Source organism: Oncorhynchus clarkii, chromosome 26, assembly GCF_045791955.1.
Source record: "Oncorhynchus clarkii lewisi isolate Uvic-CL-2024 chromosome 26, UVic_Ocla_1.0, whole genome shotgun sequence".
In the NCBI taxonomy this organism is placed as follows: Eukaryota; Metazoa; Chordata; class Actinopteri; order Salmoniformes; family Salmonidae; genus Oncorhynchus; species Oncorhynchus clarkii.
In genome coordinates, this window is record NC_092172.1 from 43117159 (window position 1) to 43137495 (window position 20337).

Below are 20337 nucleotides of genomic sequence, written 5' to 3' on the forward strand. Positions count from 1 at the left end.
TGTGTTTATCCTGGTATCCTGACTGTGTTATATGTGTTTAACCTGGTATCCTGACTGTGTTATATGTGTTTAACCTGGTATCCTGACTGTGTTATATGTGTTTAACCTGGTATCCTGACTGTTATATGTGTTTATCCTGGTATCCTGACTGTTATATGTGTTTATCCTGGTATCCTGACTGTTATATGTGTGTAACCTGGTATCCTGACTGTTATATGTGTTTATCCGGGTATCCTGACTGTGTTATATGTGCTTAACCTGGTATCTTGCCTGTGTTATATTAACCTGGTATCCTGACTGTGTTATATGTCTTTAACCTGGTATCCTGACTGTGTTATACATGTTTAACCTGGTATCCTGACTGTTATATTAACCTGGTATCCCGACTGTGTTATATGTGTTCCCCCTGGTATCCCTACTGTGTTATATGTGTTCCCCCTGGTATGCCTACTGTGTTATATGTTCCCCCCTGGTATCCCTACTGTGTTATATGTCCCCCCCGGTATCCCTACTGTGTTATATGTGTTCCCCCTGGTATCCCTACTGTGTTATATGTGCTCCCCCTGGTATCCCTACTGTGATATATGTGTTCCCCCTGGTATCCCTACTGTGTTATATGCCCTCCCCCTGGTATCCCTACTGTGTTATATGTGTTCCCCCTGGTATCCCTACTGTGTTATATGTGTTCCCCCCGCCTGGTATCCCTACTGTTTTATATGTCCCCCCCCGGTATCCCTACTGTGTTATATGTCCCCCCCTTGGTATCCCTACTGTGTTATATGTCCCCCCCTTGGTATCCCTACTGTGTTATATGTGTCCCCCCTGGTATCCCTACTGTGTTATATGTGTTCCCCCTGGTATCCCTACTGTCTTATATGTTTCCCCCCCTGGTATCCCTACTGTGTTAAATGTGTTCCCCCCCTGGTATCCCTACTGTGTTATATGTGTTCCCCCTGCTATCCCTACTGTGTTATATGTGTTCCCCCTGGTATCCCTACTGTGTTATATGTCCCCCCCCCCCCGGTATCCCTACTGTGTTATATGTGTTCCCCCTGGTATCCCTACTGTGTTATATGTGTTCCCCCTGGTATCCCTACTGTGTTATATGTGTTCCCCACCTGGTATCCCTACTGTGTTATATGTGTTCCCCCCCTGGTATTCCTACTGTGTTATATGTGTTTAACCTGGTATACTGACTGTGTTATATGTGTTTATCCTGGTATCCTGACTGTTATATGTGTTTATCCTGGTATTCTGACCGTGTTATTTGTGTTTAACCTGGTATCCTGACTGTGTTATATTAACCTGGTATCCTGACTGTGTTATACTAACCTGGTATCCTAACTGTGTTATATTAACCTGGTATCCTGACTGTGTTATATTAACCAGGTATCCTGACTGTGTTATATGTGTTTAACCTGGTATCCTGACTGTGTTATATGTGTTTCACCTGGTATCCTGACTGTGTTATATGTGTTTAACCTGGTATCCTGACTGTGTTATATTAACCTGGTATCCTGACTGTGTTATATTAACCTGATATCCTGACTGTGTTATATTAACCTGGTATCCTGACTGTGTTATATGTGTTTAACCTGGTATCCTGAATGTGTTATATGTGTTTAACCTGGTATCCTGACTGTGTTATATTAACCTGGTATCCTGACTGTGTTATATTAACCTGGTATCCTGACTGTGCTATATGTGTTTAACCTGGTATCCTGACTGTGTTATATGTGTTTAACCTGGTATCCTGACTGTGTTATATGTGTTTAACCTGGTATCCTGACCGTGTTATATGTGTTTAACCTGGTATCCTGACTGTGTTATATGTGTTTATCCTGGTATCCTGACTGCTATATGTGTTTATCCTGGTATCCTGACTGTGTTATATGTGTTTAACCTGGTATCCTGACTGTGTTATATGTGTTTAACCTGGTATCCTGACTGTGTTATATTAACCTGGTATCCTGACTGTGTTATATTAACCTGGTATCCTGACTGTGTTATATTAACCTGGTATCCTGACTGTGTTATATGTGTTTAACCTGGTATCCTGACTGTGTTATATGTGTTTAACCTGGTATCCTGACTGTGTTATATTAACCTGGTATCCTGACTGTGTTATATGTGTTTAACCTGGTATACTGACTGTGTTATATTAACCTGGTATCCTGACTGTGTTATATGTGTTTAACCTGGTATCCTGACTGTGTTATATTAACCTGGTATCCTTTCTGTGTTATATTAACCTGGTATCCTGACTGTGTTATATGTGTTTAACCTGGTATCCTGACTGTGTTATATGTGTTTAACCTGGTATACTGACTGTGTTATATTAACCTGGTATCCTGACTGTGTTATATGTGTTTAACCTGGTATCCTGACTGTGTTATATTAACCTGGTATCCTGACTGTGTTATATTAACCTGGTATCCTGACTGTGTTATATTAACCTGGTATCCTGACTGTGTTATATTAACCTGGTATCCTGACTGTGTTATATGTGTTTAACCTGGTATCCTGACTGTGTTATATGTGTTTAACCTGGTATCCTGACTGTGTTATATTAACCTGGTATCCTGACTGTGTTATATTAACCTGGTATCCTGACTGTGTTATATTAACCTGGTATCCTGACTGTGTTATATTAACCTGGTATCCTGACTGTGCTATATGTGTTTAACCTGGTATCCTGACTGTGTTATATGTGTTTAACCTGGTATCCTGACTGTGTTATATGTGTTTAACCTGGTATCCTGACCGTGTTATATGTGTTTAACCTGGTATCCTGACTGTGTTATATGTGTTTATCCTGGTATCCTGACTGCTATATGTGTTTATCCTGGTATCCTGACTGTGTTATATGTGTTTAACCTGGTATCCTGACTGTGTTATATGTGTTTAACCTGGTATCCTGACTGTGTTATATTAACCTGGTATCCTGACTGTGTTATATTAACCTGGTATCCTGACTGTGTTATATGTGTTTAACCTGGTATCCTGACTGTGTTATATGTGTTTAACCTGGTATCCTGACTGTGTTATATTAACCTGGTATCCTGACTGTGTTATTAACCTGGTATCCTGTGTGCTATATGTGTTTAACCTGGTATCCTGACTGTGTTATATGTGTTTAACCTGGTATACTGACTGTGTTATATTAACCTGGTATCCTGACTGTGTTATATGTGTTTAACCTGGTATCCTGACTGTGTTATATGTGTTTAACCTGGTATCCTGACTGTTATATGTGTTTATCCTGGTATCCTGACTGTGTTATATGTGTTTATCCTGGTATCCTGACTGTGTTATATGTGTTTAACCTGGTATCCTGACTGTGTTATATGTGTTTAACCTGGTATCCTGACTGTGTTATATTAACCTGGTATACTGACTGTGTTATATTAACCTGGTATCCTGACTGTGTTATATGTGTTTAACCTGGTATCCTGACTGTGTTATATGTGTTTAACCTGGTATCCTGACTGTGTTATATTAACCTGGTATCCTGACTGTGTTATATGTGTTTAACCTGGTATACTGACTGTGTTATATTAACCTGGTATCCTGACTGTGTTATATTAACCTGGTATCCTGACTGTGTTATATGTGTTTAACCTGGTATCCTGACTGTGTTATATTAACCTGGTATCCTTTCTGTGTTATATTAACCTGGTATCCTGACTGTGTTATATGTGTTTAACCTGGTATCCTGACTGTGTTATATGTGTTTAACCTGGTATACTGACTGTGTTATATTAACCTGGTATCCTGACTGTGTTATATGTGTTTAACCTGGTATCCTGACTGTGTTATATTAACCTGGTATCCTGACTGTGTTATATTAACCTGGTATCCTGACTGTGTTATATGTGTTTAACCTGGTATCCTGACTGTGTTATATGTGTTTAACCTGGTATCCTGACTGTGTTATATTAACCTGGTATCCTGACTGTGTTATATTAACCTGGTATCCTGACTGTGTTATATGTGTTTAACCTGGTATCCTGAATGTGTTATATGTGTTTAACCTGGTATCCTGACTGTGTTATATTAACCTGGTATCCTGACTGTGTTATATTAACCTGGTATCCTGACTGTGTTATATTAACCTGGTATCCTGACTGTGTTATATGTGTTTAACCTGGTATACTGACTGTGTTACATTAACCTGGTATCCTGACTGTGTTATATGTGTTTAACCTGGTATCCTGACTGTGTTATATGTGTTTAACCTGTGTTTCTACCTGTGTTGCCAGGTAAGCTGGACATCGGCCCTGACGACCCCAGGTGGATTGGTGCGTGGTGGGGTGGCTTCTTGCTCTGCGGTGCCTTACTCTTCATCTCCTCCCTCTTCATGTTCGGCTTCCCCCAGTCCCTGAATGAGCAGGATGTGGACAGTGGGGGGGAGAGTGAACAGGCCATGTTGCCCCCCTCCCTGTCCAGGGATTACGAGGGGAACAAGCCCACTAATGGGGCGATCCATGGCTTCCAGGCCAATAGTGGACTGACCTGCTGCGAGCACATGAGAGGTGAGATATCTACTGTCATAGAATAATATGGTAATGTCAGCGATGTTGGTCAGGGGAGAGGTCTGCTTCTCTGTTTATTAACAGACTGGTGTTAATGGATACGGTACACATGTCAAATACATACAAGATATTATGTTGTGATGTACACAGTTTCAATCACCCCCTACCCCTTTACAGTCATCCCCAAGGTGACCAAGCACCTCCTGTCCAACCCTGTGTTTACCTGCATCTCGCTGGCAGCCTGTATGGAGATCGCTGTGGTTGCAGGCTTCGCCACCTTCCTAGGGAAGTACATGGAGCAGCAGTTCAACCTCACCACTTCCTCAGCCAATCAGCTGCTAGGTGATAATGCTAATCACTACATCCAAACCAGAGCATAATAAAACATGGGACTTCTATAGTGGTTTTCAATGACCCTGTGGCCTTTCCCTTCTTCATTCACAGTGTTTGTTATTGGCCCCTTCTCACACACACTCCTCTCTGTCCTCTGTCTCTCCCTAACCCTGGTCCTAACACTGTCCTCTGGTCTCTCCCTAACCCTGGTCCTAACACTGTCCTTCCAACCATAACCCCTATAACCCCTGTCCTCTGTCTCTCCCTAACCCTGGTCCTAACACTGTCCTCTGTCTCTCCCTAACCCTGGTCCTAACACTGTCCTCTGTCTCTCCCTAACCCTGGTCCTAACACTGTCCTCTGTCTCTCCCTAACCCTGGTCCTAACACTGTCCTCTATCCTTCCAACCATAACCCCTGTCCTCTGTCTCTCCGTAACCCTGGTCCTAACACTGTCCTCTGTATTTTCCCTAACCCTGGTCCTAACACTGTCCTCTATCCTTCCAACCATAACCCCTGTCCTCTGTCTCTCCCTAACCCTGGTCCTAACACTATCCTTCCAACCATAACCCCTGTTCTCTGTCTCTCCCTAACCCTGGTCCTAACACTGTCCTCTGTCTCTCCCTAACCCTGGTCCTAACACTGTCCTCTATCCTTCCAACCATAACCCCTGTCCTCTGTCTCTCCCTAACCCTGGTCCTAACACTGTCCTCTGTCTCTCCCTAACCCTGGTCCTAACACTATCCTTCCAACCATAACCCCTGTTCTCTGTCTCTCCCTAACCCTGGTCCTAACACTGTCCTCTGTCTCTCCCTAACCCTGGTCCTAACACTGTCCTCTATCCGTCCAACCATAACCCCTGTCCTCTGTCTCTCCCTAACCCTGGTCCTAACACTGTCCTCTGTCTCTCCCTAACCCTGGTACTAACACTATCCTTCCAACCATAACCCCTGTTCTCTGTCTCTCCCTAACCCTGGTCCTAACACTGTCCTCTGTCTCTCCCTAACCCTGGTCCTAACACTGTCCTCTATCCTTCCAGCCATAACCCCTGTCCTCTGTCTCTCCCTAACCCTGGTCCTAACACTATCCTTCCAACCATAACCCCTGTCCTCTCCCTCCCTCCCTTCCTCCATAGGTATGACAGCCATTCCGTGTGCGTGTCTGGGTATCTTCCTGGGTGGTCTCTTGGTGAAGAAGTTAGACCTGTCAGCGTTAGGGGCCATTCGTATGGCCATGGGGGTCAACCTCGTCTCCACCGCCTGTTACGTCTCCTTCCTCTTCCTCGGCTGTGACACCGGCCCTGTTGCCGGGGTGACTGTCGCCTACGGCAACGCGTGAGTAGCCTACCGTATCACTGTTAGCGCGTTCAACAATGTTACCAAGTTGTTCCTCACCTTCAACTACAGGACATCTAATAACATTTTATTGGCCACGTGCAGAATACAAAAGGTGTAGATTTACAGTGAAATGCTTACTTTACGAGCCCATTCCCAACAGTACAGTTAAAAATTAAGACAAATATTTTCTAAATATAAAAGGAAATAGTAAAACCATTTTTAAAAATAACGAGGCGATGTAAAGGAAGTACCAGGTAATAACATGGTTATATACAGGGAGTACCAGGTAATAACATGGTTATATACAGGAAGTACCAGGTAATAACATGGTTATATACAGGAAGTACCAGGTAATAACATGGTTATATACAGGAAGTACCAGGTAATAACATGGTTATATACAGGAAGTACCAGGTAATAACCTGACTATATACAGGGAGTACCAGGTAATAACATGGTTATATACAGGGAGTACCAGGTAATAACATGACTATATACAGGAAGTACCAGGTAATAACATGACTATATACAGGGAGGTAATAACATGGTTATATACAGGAAGTACCAGGTAATAACATGGTTATATACAGGGAGTACCAGGTAATAACATGGTTATATGCAGGGAGTACCAGGTAATAACATGACTATATACAGGGAGTACCAGGTAATAACATGACTATATACAGGGAGTACCAGGTAATAACATGGTTATATACAGGGAGGTAATAACATGACTATATACAGGGAGTACCAGGTAATAACATGACTATATGCAGGGAGTACCAGGTAATAACATGGTTATATACAGGGAGTACCAGGTAATAACATGGTTATATACAGGGAGGTAATAACATGGCTATATACAGGGGTACCAGGTAATAACATGGCTATATACAGGAAGTACCAGGTAATAACATGGCTATATACAAGTGTGTGTGTGTGTGTGTGTGTAATAAATAATCAAGGGGGTCAATGTAAATAGTCAGGGTAGACATTTGATCAAATGTTCAGCAGTATAATGGGGGTAGAAGTTGTTCAGGTGCCTTTTGGTCCCAGACTTGGCTGGCTCCGGTACCGCTTGCCGTGCGGTAGCATTGATAACAGTCTATATGGCTTGGGTGGCTGGAGTCCTTGACCATTTTTAGGGCCTTTCTCTGACACCGTCTTGTCTAGAGGTCCAGAATGGCAGGGAGTTCGGCCCCAGTGATGTATTGGACACTACCCTGAGTTGCACCTAGTGGTAAGATGCCGAGCAGTTGCTATACCAGGCGGTAATGCAGCCAGTCAAAATGCTCTCAATGGTGCAGCTGTATAACTTTTTGAGGGTCTGAGGGCCCATGCCACATCTTTTCAGCCTCCTGTGGGGGAAGAGGCATTGACGTTCCCTCTTTCACGACTGCGTTGGTGTGTTTGGACATTGATAGGTCCTTAGTGATGTGGAACCCAAGGAACTTGATGCTCTAGGCCCGCTCCACTACAGCCCGTCGATGTGAATGGGGACATGTTCGGCCCTCCGTTTCCTGTAGTCCACAATGAGCACCTTTGTCTTGCCCACGTTGAGTGAGAGGTTGTCTTGGTACCACACTGCCAGGTCTCTGACCTCCTCCTCCTCCGGTCATAAAACCACTCCCTTATTATCTCTACCATAGTTAGAAGTTCAAAATGGTTATTGAATAGTGTAGCCTCTATAAATTACAGAAAGTGTAGTCTCTATAGATGAAAGTGTAGCCTCTATAGATGAAAGTGTAGCCTCTATAGATGATAGTGTAGCCTCTATAGATGATAGTGTAGCCTCTATAGATGATAGTGTAGCCTCTATAGATGATAGTGTAGCCTCTATAGATGCCTCTATAGATGCTAGTGTAGACTCTATAGATGACAGGAAGTGTAGCCTCTATAGATGACAGGAAGTGTAGCCTCTATAGATGACAGAAAGTGTAGCCTCTATAGATGACAGAAAGTGTAGCCTCTATAGATGACAGAAAGTGTAGCCTCTATAGATGACAGAAAGTGTAGCCTCTATAGATGACAGAAAGTGTAGCCTCTATAGATGACAGAAAGTGTAGCCTCTATAGATGACAGAAAGTGTAGCCTCTATAGATGACAGAAAGTGTAGCCTCTATAGATGACAGAAAGTGTAGCCTCTATAGATGACAGAAAGTGTAGCCTCTATAGATGAAAGTGTAGCCTCTATAGATGATAGAAAGTGTAGCCTCTATAGATGAAAGTGTAGCCTCTATAGATGATAGTGTAGCCTCTATAGATGATAGTGTAGCCTCTATAGATGATAGTGTAGCCTCTATAGATGATAGTGTAGCCTCTATAGATGATAGTGTAGCCTCTATAGATGATAGTGTAGACTCTATAGATGCTAGTGTAGACTCTATAGATGACAGGAAGTGTAGCCTCTATAGATGACAGAAAGTGTAGCCTCTATAGATGACAGAAAGTGTAGCCTCTATAGATGACAGAAAGTGTAGCCTCTATAGATGACAGAAAGTGTAGCCTCTATAGATGAAAGTGTAGCCTCTATAGATGATATTGTAGATTCTATAGATGACAGAAAGTGTAGCCTCTATAGATGACAGTGTAGCCTCTATAGATGATAGTGTAGCCTCTATAGATGATAGTGTAGCCTCTATAGATGATAGTGTAGCCTCTATAGATGATAGTGTAGCCTCTATAGATGATAGTGTAGCCTCTATAGATGATAGTTTAGAACTGCCATGCTCCGACACCACTAAAACAACTGCCATGCTCCGACACCACTAAAACAACTGCCATGCTCCGACACCACTAAAACAACTGCCATGCTCCGACACCACTAAAACAACTGCCATGCTCCGACACCACCAAAACAACTGCCATGCTCCGACACCACCAAAACAACTGCCATGCTCCGACACCACTAAAACAACTGCCATGCAGACAAACAGGCTACAGACAGACAAGACTGTCTGGTATTGTTGCAACTCAGCATTCTTCGTCCTCCAAACACGACGAGTTGAGTTTTTACCAAAAAGTTCTATTTTTGGTTTCATCTGACCATATGACATTCTCCCAATCTTCTTCTGGATCATCCAAATGCTCTCTAGCAAACTTCAGACGGGCCTGGACATGTATTGGCTTAAGCAGGGGGACACGTCTGCAGGATTTGAGTCCCTGGCGGCGTAGTGTGTTACTGATGGTAGGCTTTGTTACTTTGGTCCCAGCTCTCTGCAGGTCATTCACTAGGTCCCCCCGTGTGGTTCTGGGATTTTTGCTCACCGTTCTTGTGATCATTTTGACCCCACGGGGTGAGATCTTGCATGGAGCCCCAGATCGAGAGAGATTATCAGTGGTCTTGTATGTCTTCCATTTCCTAATAATTGCTCCCACAGTTGATTTATTCAAACCAAGCTGCTTTCCTATTGCAGATTCAGTCTTCCCAGCCTGGTGCAGGTCTACAATTTTGTTTCTGGTGTCCTTTGGTCTTGGCCATAGTGGAGTTTGGAGTGTGGACAGGTGTCTTTTATACTGATAACAAGTTCAAACAGGTGCCATTAATGCAGGTAACGAGTGGAGGACAGAGGAGCCTCTTAAAGAAGAAGTTACAGGTCTGTGAGAGCCAGAAATATTGCTTGTTTGTAGGTGACTAAATACTTATTTTTCACCATAATTTGCAAAAACATGAATTAAAATTCCTACAATGTGATTTTCTGGATATTTTTTCTCATTTTGTCTGTCATAGTTGACGTGTACCTACGATGAAAATTACAGGCCTCTCTCATCTTTTTAAGTGGGAGAACTTGCACAATTGGTGGCTGACTAAATACTTTTTTGCCCCACTGTAGCTATCATTGTACATAGCATGTTTCCAGTGTTTTGATAATGCCATGGTTTCTATATAACAGTATGTAACCTGTTTGCCTGTTCCCAGGACCCTGCGGTCATGGCAGAGACCGGAGCATGCCTGCATCAACAACTGTAACTGCTACACAGCCTCAGTGAGCCCTGTGTGTGGCTCCAACGGGATCACCTACCTCTCTGCCTGCTTCGCCGGCTGCCTCACACCTGTAAGTCCCTGGTCTTCTGGCAGGACCTTTACAGCCAGCTGCATTGTCATTGACATCCATAGTAGACCATGTTCTAAAAGTCTCTATACATTATAGAGTCCTATACAGCTGTCCCATGGATTGCTGCATCACCATTCACATGATAGTAGATCACATAAACCCATCGGGTACATCATATCAGGGTCACCAAAACTGTAGGAGCAAGCTATATTAGTCATGTAGGTGTTATACAGAAGTCTGTGTGTGAGTCCCAAATGGCACCCTATTCCCTATATAGTGCACTACTTTAGACCAGGGCCCAATGATTCCTATAGTTTATATATTGTATCCACTCCTCTCCAGAACCTGACCAGCTGTATGTCTATCTATAGGGGATATCCTCTCCTGTCCTCCTCCAGAACCAGCTGTCTATCTATAGGTGATATCCTCTCCTGTCCTCCTCCAGAACCAGCTGTCTATCAATAGGTGATATCCTCTCCTGTCCTCCTCCAGAACCAGCTGTCTATCTATAGGTGATATCCTCTCCTGTCCTCCTCCAGAACCAGCTGTCTATCTATAGGTGATATCCTCTCCTGTCCTCCTCCAGAACCAGCTGTCTATCTATAGGTGATATCCTCTCCTGTCCTCCTCCAGAACCAGCTGTCTATCTATAGGTGATATCCTCTCCTGTCCTCCTCCAGAACCAGCTGTCTATCTATAGGTGATATCCTCTCCTGTCCTCCAGAACCAGCTGTCTATCTATAGGTGATATCCTCTCCTGTCCTCCAGAACCAGCTGTCTATCTATAGGTGATATCCTCTCCTGTCCTCCTCCAGAACCAGCTGTCTATCTATAGGTGATATCCTCTCCTGTCCTCCTCCAGAACCAGCTGTCTATCTATAGGTGATATCTTCTCCTGTCCTCCTCCAGAACCATCTGTCTATCTATAGGTGATATCCTCTCCTGTCCTCCAGAACCAGCTGTCTATCTATAGGTAATATCCTCTCCTGTCCTCCTCCAGAACCAGCTGTCTATCTATAGGTGATATCCTCTCCTGTCCTCCAGAACCAGCTGTCTATCTATAGGTAATATCCTCTCCTGTCCTCCTCCAGAACCAGCTGTCTATCTATAGGTGATATCCTCTCCTGTCCTCCAGAACCAGCTGTCTATCTATAGGTGATATCCTCTCCTGTCCTCCAGAACCAGCTGTCTATCTATAGGTGATATCCTCTCCTGTCCTCCAGAACCAGCTGTCTATCTATAGGTAATATCCTCTCCTGTCCTCCTCCAGAACCAGCTGTCTATCTATAGGTGATATCCTCTCCTGTCCTCCAGAACCAGCTGTCTATCTATAGGTAATATCCTCTCCTGTCCTCCTCCAGAACCAGCTGTCTATCTATAGGTGATATCCTCTCCTGTCCTCCAGAACCAGCTGTCTATCTATAGGTGATATCCTCTCCTGTCCTCCAGAACCAGCTGTCTATCTATAGGTGATATCCTCTCCTTTCCTCCAGAACCAGCTGTCTATCTATAGGTGATATCCTCTCCTGTCCTCCAGAACCAGCTGTCTATCTATAGGTGATATCCTCTCCTGTCCTCCAGAACCAGCTGTCTATCTATAGGTAATATCCTCTCCTGTCCTCCTCCAGAACCAGCTGTCTATCTATAGGTGATATCCTCTCCTGTCCTCCAGAACCAGCTGTCTATCTATAGGTGATATCCTCTCCTGTCCTGCAGAACCAGCTGTCTATCTATATGTGATATCCTCTCCTGTCCTCCTCCAGAACCAGCTGTCTATCTATAGGTGATATCCTCTCCTGTCCTCCTCCAGAACCAGCTGTCTATCTATAGGTGATATCCTCTCCTGTCCTCCTCCAGAACCAGCTGTCTATCTATAGGTGATATCCTCTCCTGTCCTCCTCCAGAACCAGCTGTCTATCTATAGGTGATATCCTCTCCTGTCCTCCTCCAGAACCAGCTGTCTATCTATAGGTGATATCCTCTCCTGTCCTCCTCCAGAACCAGCTGTCTATCTATAGGTGATATCCTCTTCTGTCCTCCAGAACCAGCTGTCTATCTATAGGTAATATCCTCTCCTGTCCTCCTCCAGAACCTGGCCAGCTGTCTATCTATAGGTGATATCCTCTCCTGTCCTCCAGAACCAGCTGTCTATCTATAGGTAATATCCTCTCCTTTCCTCCAGAACCAGCTGTCTATCTATAGGTGATATCCTCTCCTGTACTCCTCCAGAACCAGCTGTCTATCTATAGGTGATATCCTCTCCTGTACTCCTCCAGAACCAGCTGTCTATCTATAGGTGATATCCTCTCCTGTCCTCCTCCAGAACCAGCTGTCTATCTATAGGTGATATCCTCTCCTGTCCTCCAGAACCAGCTGTCTATCTATAGGTAATATCCTCTCCTGTCCTCCTCCAGAATCTGACCAGCTGTATGTGTATCAGCAGTAAGGAGGAGGAGTCGGTGGCGTTGCCGGGGAAATGTCCCAGTCCAGGCTGCCAACAGGCCTTTATCACCTTCCTTTGTGTCATCTGTGTGTGCAGCATGATCGGAGCCATGGCCCAGACACCCTCTGTCGTCATACTTATCAGGTAACCTCTAACCCTGACCTCTGGCCCAGACCCCCTCTGTTATCATACTCATCAGGTCATCTCTAACCCTGATCTCTAACCCAGACCCCCTCTGTTATCATACTCATCAGGTCATCTCTATCCCTGACCTCTAACCCAGACCCCCTCTGTTATCATACTCATCAGGTCATCTCTAACCCTGATCTCTAACCCTGACCCCCTCTGTTATCAGGTCATCTCTATCCTTAACCTCTAACCCACACCCCCTCTGTTATCATACTCATCAGGTAACCTCTAACCCTGACCTCTATCCCTGACCTCTATCCCAGACCCCCTATGTTATCATACTCATCAGGTAATCTCTATCCCTGACCTCTAACCCAGACCTCCTCTGTTATCATACTCCTCAGGTAACCTCTAACCCTGACATCTAACCCTGACCCCCTCTGTTATCATACTCATCAGGTAATCTCTATCCCTGACCTCTAACCCTGACCTCTATCCCAGACCCCCTATGTTATCATACTCATCATGTGACCTCTAACCCTGACCTCTAACCCAGACCCCCTCTGTTATCATACTCATCAGGTAACCTCTAACCCAGACCCCTCTGTTATCATACTCATCAGGTAACCTCTAACCCAGACCACCTCTGTTATCATACTCATCAGGTAATCTCTATCCCTGACCTCTAACCCAGACCCCCTCTGTTATCATACTCATCAGGTAATCTCTAACCCTGACCTCTGGCCCAGACCCCCTCTGTTATCATACTCATCAGGTAACCTCTAACCCTGACCCCTCTGTTATCATACTCATCAGGTAATCTCTATCCCTGACCTCTAACCCAGACCCCCTCTGTTATCATACTCATCAGGTAACCTCTAACCCAGACCCCTCTGTTATCATACTCATCAGGTAACCTCTAACCCAGACCACCTCTGTTATCATACTCATCAGGTAATCTCTATCCCTGACCTCTAACCCAGACCCCCTCTGTTATCATACTCATCAGGTAATCTCTATCCCTGACCTCTAACCCAGACCCCCTCTGTTATCATATTCATCAGGTAATCTCTATCCCTGACCTCTAACCCAGACCCCCTCTGTTATCATATTCATCAGGTAATCTCTATCCCTGACCTCTAACCCAGACCCCCTCTGTTATCATACTCATCAGGTAATCTCTATCCCTGACCTCTAACCCAGACCCCTCTGTTATCATACTCATCAGATAACCTCTAACCCAGACCCCCTCTGTTATCATCCTCATCAGGTAACCTCTAACCCAGACCCCCTCTGTTATCATACTCATCAGGTTAGACCACTCAGACGTACCTGTGTTATGTGGACCACAGGAAGAGTAGCTGCTGGATTTGCAATAGTCAAAGGGTCCTAATCAATGAAATCCTCTAACCCCCGATGTCATCATTCTGGTCCCCAGCAAGAAATCCAAATAATGTTCCTCAAACAGAAGAGTCACTGACACCAACCAAAACCAAACAGGTTTAGGAGGGGTTCTGAAAGACACTCATGGGGGTGTCCCCTGACAGTTGACTAGCAACAACAACTGGAACCTTAAAGACACCCACCATGAGAGCCCACTAAATTTCCCCAAGAAGAGGCAACGAAAAACCCACACCAAACTTATAGACAGGAAGCAAACCAAAAAGGTGGTGCAAGATTCCAAGGAAATCAGATAAATAATATTTTTCTAGAAATCAGATTGGGAGCCAACTACAGGTGTTAACCCCACACATCTCTCACGGCAACTGGAGCACTGGGCCAGACACTCTTAAATAACACCTGGGCCAGACACTCTTAAATAACACCTGGGCCAGACACTCTTAAATAACACCTGGGCCAGACACTCTTAAATAACACCTGGGTCAGACACTCTTAAATGACACCTGGGCCAGACACTCTTAAATGACACCTGGGCCAGACACTCTTAAATGACACCTGGGCCAGACACTCTTAAATAACACCTGGGCCAGACACTCTTAAATAACACCTGGGCCAGACACTCTTAAATAACACCTGGGCCAGCACAGTAGAAACACCTTCCCACTAATGAGATGACACCAGCAAAGGTGTACCACCTACAGACTAACGAGGTGGCAACCAGCACAGGTGTAACACATACTGACTAACGAGATGGCAACCAGCACAGGTGTAACACATACTGACTAACGAGATGGCAACCAGAACAGGTGTAACACATACTGACTAACGAGGTGACAACCAGAACAGGTGTAACACATACTGACTAACGAGGTGACAACCAGAACAGGTGTAACACATACTGACTAAGGATGTGAAACCAATCTGTGCTAAAGTCTAACTCCAAAGCAGAAATGGTCAAACCAAAGCCTGTAACAGTTCACATCAGGTTTCTTACACTTTATTCCATCATGAATATCCCTTTATTTCCACATGCTTACTGCTGTTACTATGCTGCTGTTACTATGCTGCTGTTACTATGCTGCTGTAATGGCTTGCTGCTGTTACTATGATGCTGTTACTATGCTGCTGTAATGGCTTGCTGCTGTTACTATGCTGCTGTTACTATGCTGTTGTAATGGCTTGCTGCTGTTACTATGCTGCTGTTACTATACTGCTGTTACTATGCTGCTGTAATGGCTTGCTGCTGTTACTATGCTGCTGTTACTAAGCTGATGTTACTATGCTGCTGTTACTATGCTGCTGCTGTAATGGCTTACTGCTGTTACTATGCTGCTGTTACTATGCTGCTGTTACTAGGCTGCTGTTACTAGGCTGCTGTTACTATGCTGCTGTAATGGCTTGCTGCTGTTACTATGCTGCTGTTACTATGCTGCTGTTACTATGCTGCTGTAATGGCTTGCTGCTGTTACTATGCTGCTGTAATGGCCTGCTGCTGTTACTATGCTGCTGTTACTATGCTGCTGTAATGGCCTGCTGCTGTTACTATGCTGCTGTCACTATGCTGCTGTAATGGCATGCTGCTGTTACTATGCTACTGTTACTATGCTGCTGCTGTAATGGCTTGCTGCTGTGACTATGCTGCTGTAATGGCTTGCTGCTGTTACTATGCTGCTGTTACTATGCTGCTGTTACTATGCTGCTGTAATGGCTTGTTGCTGTTACTATGCTGCTGTTACTATGCTGCTGTAATGGCTTACTGCTGTTACTATGCTGCTGTAATGGCTTGCTGCTGTTACTATGCTGCTGTAATGGCCTGCTGCTGTTACTATGCTGCTGTTACTATGCTGCTGTAATGGCCTGCTGCTGTTACTATGCTGCTGTCACTATGCTGCTGTAATGGCATGCTGCTGTTACTATGCTACTGTTACTATGCTGCTGCTGTAATGGCATGCTGCTGTTACTATGCTACTGTTACTATGCTACTGTTACTATGCTGCTGTGACTATGCTGCTGTAATGGCTTGTTGCTGTTACTAAGCTGCTTTTACTATGCTGCTGTTACTATGCTGCTGTAATGGCTTGCTGCTGTTACTATGCTGCTGTTACTATGCTGCTGTAATGGCTTGCTGCTGTTACTATGCTGCTGTAACGGCCTGCTGCTGTTACTATGCTGCTGCTACTATACTGCTGTTACTATGCTGCTGCTGTAATGGCTTACTGCTGTTACTATGCTGCTGTTACTATACTGCTGTTACTATGCTGCTGTTACTATGCTGCTGTTACTATGCTGCTGTTACTATGCTGTTGTAATGGCTTGCTGCTGTTAAAATGCTATTTTAATGGCTTGCTGCTGTTACTATGCTGCTGTTACTATGCTGCTGTTACTATGCTGCTGTAATGGCTTGCTGCTGTTAAAATGCTGCTGTTACTATGCTGCTGGTACTATGCTGCTGTAATGGCTTGCTGCTGTTACTATGCTGCTGTAATGGCTTGCTGCTGTTACTATGCTGCTGTTACTATGCTGCTGTAATGGCTTGCTGCTGTTACTCTGCTGCTGTTACTATACTGCTGTAATGGCTTGCTGCTGTTACTAAGCTGCTGTTACTATGCTGCTGTTACAATGCTGCTGTAACGACCTGCTACTGTAATGGCCTGCTGCTGTTACTATGCTGCTGTAATGGCTTGCTGCTGTTACTATGCTGCTGTTACTGTGCTGCTGTAATGGCTTGCTGCTGTTACTATGCTGCTGTTACTAAGCTGCTGTTACTATGCTGCTGTTACTATGCTGCTGTAATGGCTTGCTGCTGTTACTATGCTGCTGTAACGACCTGCTGCTGCTTTTACTATGCTGCTGTTACTATGCTGCTGTAACGGCTTACTGCTGTAATGGCCTGCTGCTGTTACTATGCTGCTGTTACTATGCTGCTGTAACGGCCTGCTGCTGTTACTATGCTGCTGCTACTATACTGCTGTTACTATGCTGCTGCTGTAATGGCTTACTGCTGTTACTATGCTGCTGTTACTATGCTGCTGTTACTATACTGCTGTTACTATGCTGCTGTTACTATGCTGCTGTTACTATGCTGCTGTAATGGCTTGCTGCTGTTACTATGCTGCTGTTACTAAGCTGCTGTTACTATGCTGCTGTTACTATGCTGCTGTTACTATGCTGCTGTAATGGCTTGCTGCTGTTACTATGCTGCTGTAACGACCTGCTGCTGCTTTTACTATGCTGCTGTTACTATGCTGCTGTAACGGCTTACTGCTGTAATGGCTTACTGCTGTTACTATGCTGCTGTTACTATGCTGCTGTTACTATACTGCTGTTACTATGCTGCTGTTACTATGCTGCTGTTACTATGCTGCTGTTACTATGCTGCTGTAATGGCTTGCTGCTGCTGTAATGGCCTCCTGCTGCTGTAATGGCCTGCTGCTGTAATGGCCTGCTGCTGTTACTATGCTGCTGTTACTATGCTGCTGCTGTAACGGCTTGCTGCTGCTGTAATGGCTTGCTGCTGTTACTATGCTGATGTTACTTTGCTGCTGTTACTATGCTGCTGTTACTATGCTGCTGTTACTTTTAAAAAATATTTGTTTACCTTTATTTACTAGGCAGGTCAGTTAAGAACAAATTCTTATTTTCAATGACGGCCTAGGAACAGTGGGTTATCTGCCTGTTCATGGGCAGAACGACAGATTTGTACCTTGTCAGCTCGGGGATTTGAACTTGCAACCTTTCGGTTACTAGTCCAACTCTCTAACCACTAGGCTACCATGCCGCCCTATACTATGCTGCTGTTACTATGCTGGTGTTACTATGCTGATGTTACTATGCTGGTGTTACTATGCTGGTGTTACTATGCTGGTGTTACTAGGCTGCTGTTACTAGGCTGCTGTTACTAGGCTGCTGTTACTAGGCTGCTGTTACTATGCTGCTGTTACTATGCTGCTGCTGTAATGGCTTGCTGCTGATGTAACGGCTTGCTGCTGTACATTTTGACTGCTTTTTATAGTGTGTTTCTTTGTGTTTCAGAACAGTGAGCCCTGAGCTAAAATCCTACGCTCTTGGAGTTCTGTTTCTGGGCCTGAGACTACTAGGTAGGAGATCACTGTCATCAATAACATGTTTCTGGGCCTTAGAATACTAGGTAGGAGATCACTGTCATCAATAACATGTTTCTGGGCCTGAGACTACTAGGTATGAGATCACTGTCATCAATAACATGTTTCTGGGCCTGAGACTACTAGGTAGGAGATCACTGTCATCAATAACATGGCTTTATTTCCATTGTTTATGTACAATACAAACCAAGCTGAATCCATTCAATGTAATGTTAGCTGTACTGTATGTGTTTAAGTATGATGGCTGATCTAGTGTTTGCATTTTCAAGCCACAATGAACCAAGCAAACCAGACAATCACAGCATCTAAGTTTTGGGTCTAATGTCTGATCTATGTTCTCTCTCCTCCCAGGTTTCATCCCTCCCCCTCTGATCTTCGGCATGGGCATCGACTCCACCTGCCTGTTCTGGTCCACAGTCTGTGGAGATAAGGGAGCCTGCATGCTGTACGACAACGTGGCCTATCGACACCTCTACGTGAGTATCGCCATCGCTCTCAAGTCCACCGCCTTCATCCTTTACACCACCACTTGGCAGTGTCTCCGGACCAACTATAAGAAATACATTAAGAACAGTGAAGGCTACCTGACTCCCACCCAGCTGTTTGCCTCCAACGTGACTCTGGACAACCTGGGCAAGGAGATCACCCAGAACCCAGGCAACCGGACAACATTTATATATAACCTGGAGGAACCAGAGATGAGTTATAACATGGAGTCTGTTTTATAGTTTCTCCAAGACCCGGGAGACGACTAACTGGATGACTGCCTGACTGGCAAGCTAACCTACTGGCTGGCTGCCTGACTGGCAAGCTGGATGACTGCCTGACTGGCAAGCTAACCTACTGGCTGGTTGCCTGACTGGCAAGCTGGCTGACTGCCTGACTGGCAAGCTAACCTACTGGCTGGCTGCCTGACTGGCAAGCTGGCTGACTGGCTGGCTGCCTGACTGGCAAGCTGGCTGCCTGGCTGGCTGCCTGACCGGCAAGCTAACTGGCTGGCTGGCAAGCTAACTAACTGGCTGGCTGGCTGGCAAGCTAACTGGCTGGCTGGCTGACTGGCAAGCTAACTGGCTGGCTTGCTGGCTGACTGCTGTTGCCGTCACAACACACTACTATTCACACTTTATTCTGGTCTTTAATAGACATTTCTGATCAGTTTTATCCACATTAACAGGTCTCCTCCTGGGATGACTGTTCTGAGCCAACACAGTGGTAGACAACACAGTGGTAATACTGGCTGGGTAGAATTCAAGGGGTTTTGTCAGGGCCACAGGGGGTGGACTTGTTGTCCTCTCTGGGTGCAGATAGACAGGGTCAGTCCTGACCTGATCCACCTCAGAGTGTCTGTTCTCCTCAGCTCTACATATCATAGGACATCTCTTTCAGTTCCAACCAGTCCCAATGAACATATGAAAGCATCCCCACTAGATCATCTGAATGATTTCGGCTTATGATTGTATTTTTATTCTGACTGGTTGTTTGGTCCTAGTCCATCCTCTTAAAGGAGGGGCTAGTTGAACCTGCCATTAAACCAATGTTTCATTTGACAGACAGGTTTGCTAGTGGGTTACCAGGTTAGAGTTCCACCACAGATGATAGACAGGTTTACCAGCAGGCTAGTGGGTTAGCAGGTTAGAGTTCCACCACAGATGATAGACAGGTTTACCAGCAGGCTAGTGGGTTAGCAGGTTAGAGTTCCACCACAGATGATAGACAGGTTTACCAGCAGGCTAGTGGGTTAGCAGGTTAGAGTTCCACCACAGATGATAGACAGGTTTACCAGCAGGCTAGTGGGTTAGCAGGTTAGAGTTCCACCACAGATGATAGACAGGTTTACCAGCAGGCTTGTGGGTTAGCAGGTTAGAGTTCCACCACAGATGATAGACAGGTTTACCAGCAGGCTAGTGGGTTAGCAGGTTAGAGTTCCACCACAGATGATAGACAGGTTTACCAGCAGGCTAGTGGGTTAGCAGGTTAGAGTTCC

The 20337-nt window shown here is 44.9% G+C and overlaps 1 protein-coding gene across 1 annotated transcript in view; it reads left to right on the forward strand.

Moving 5' to 3' along the window:
- Positions 1–19081, forward strand: part of LOC139384629 (solute carrier organic anion transporter family member 3A1-like) — a 20562-nt gene extending 1481 nt beyond the window's left edge. Inside the window, exons 2-8 of the mRNA XM_071129445.1 lie at positions 4263–4535; positions 4713–4877; positions 6003–6201; positions 10124–10259; positions 12674–12846; positions 18265–18329; positions 18705–19081. Coding sequence (XP_070985546.1) covers positions 4263–4535; positions 4713–4877; positions 6003–6201; positions 10124–10259; positions 12674–12846; positions 18265–18329; positions 18705–19081 — 1388 coding nt within the window. The remainder of the gene's footprint in view (positions 1–4262; positions 4536–4712; positions 4878–6002; positions 6202–10123; positions 10260–12673; positions 12847–18264; positions 18330–18704) is intronic.
- Positions 19082–20337: the final 1256 nt, after the last annotated feature.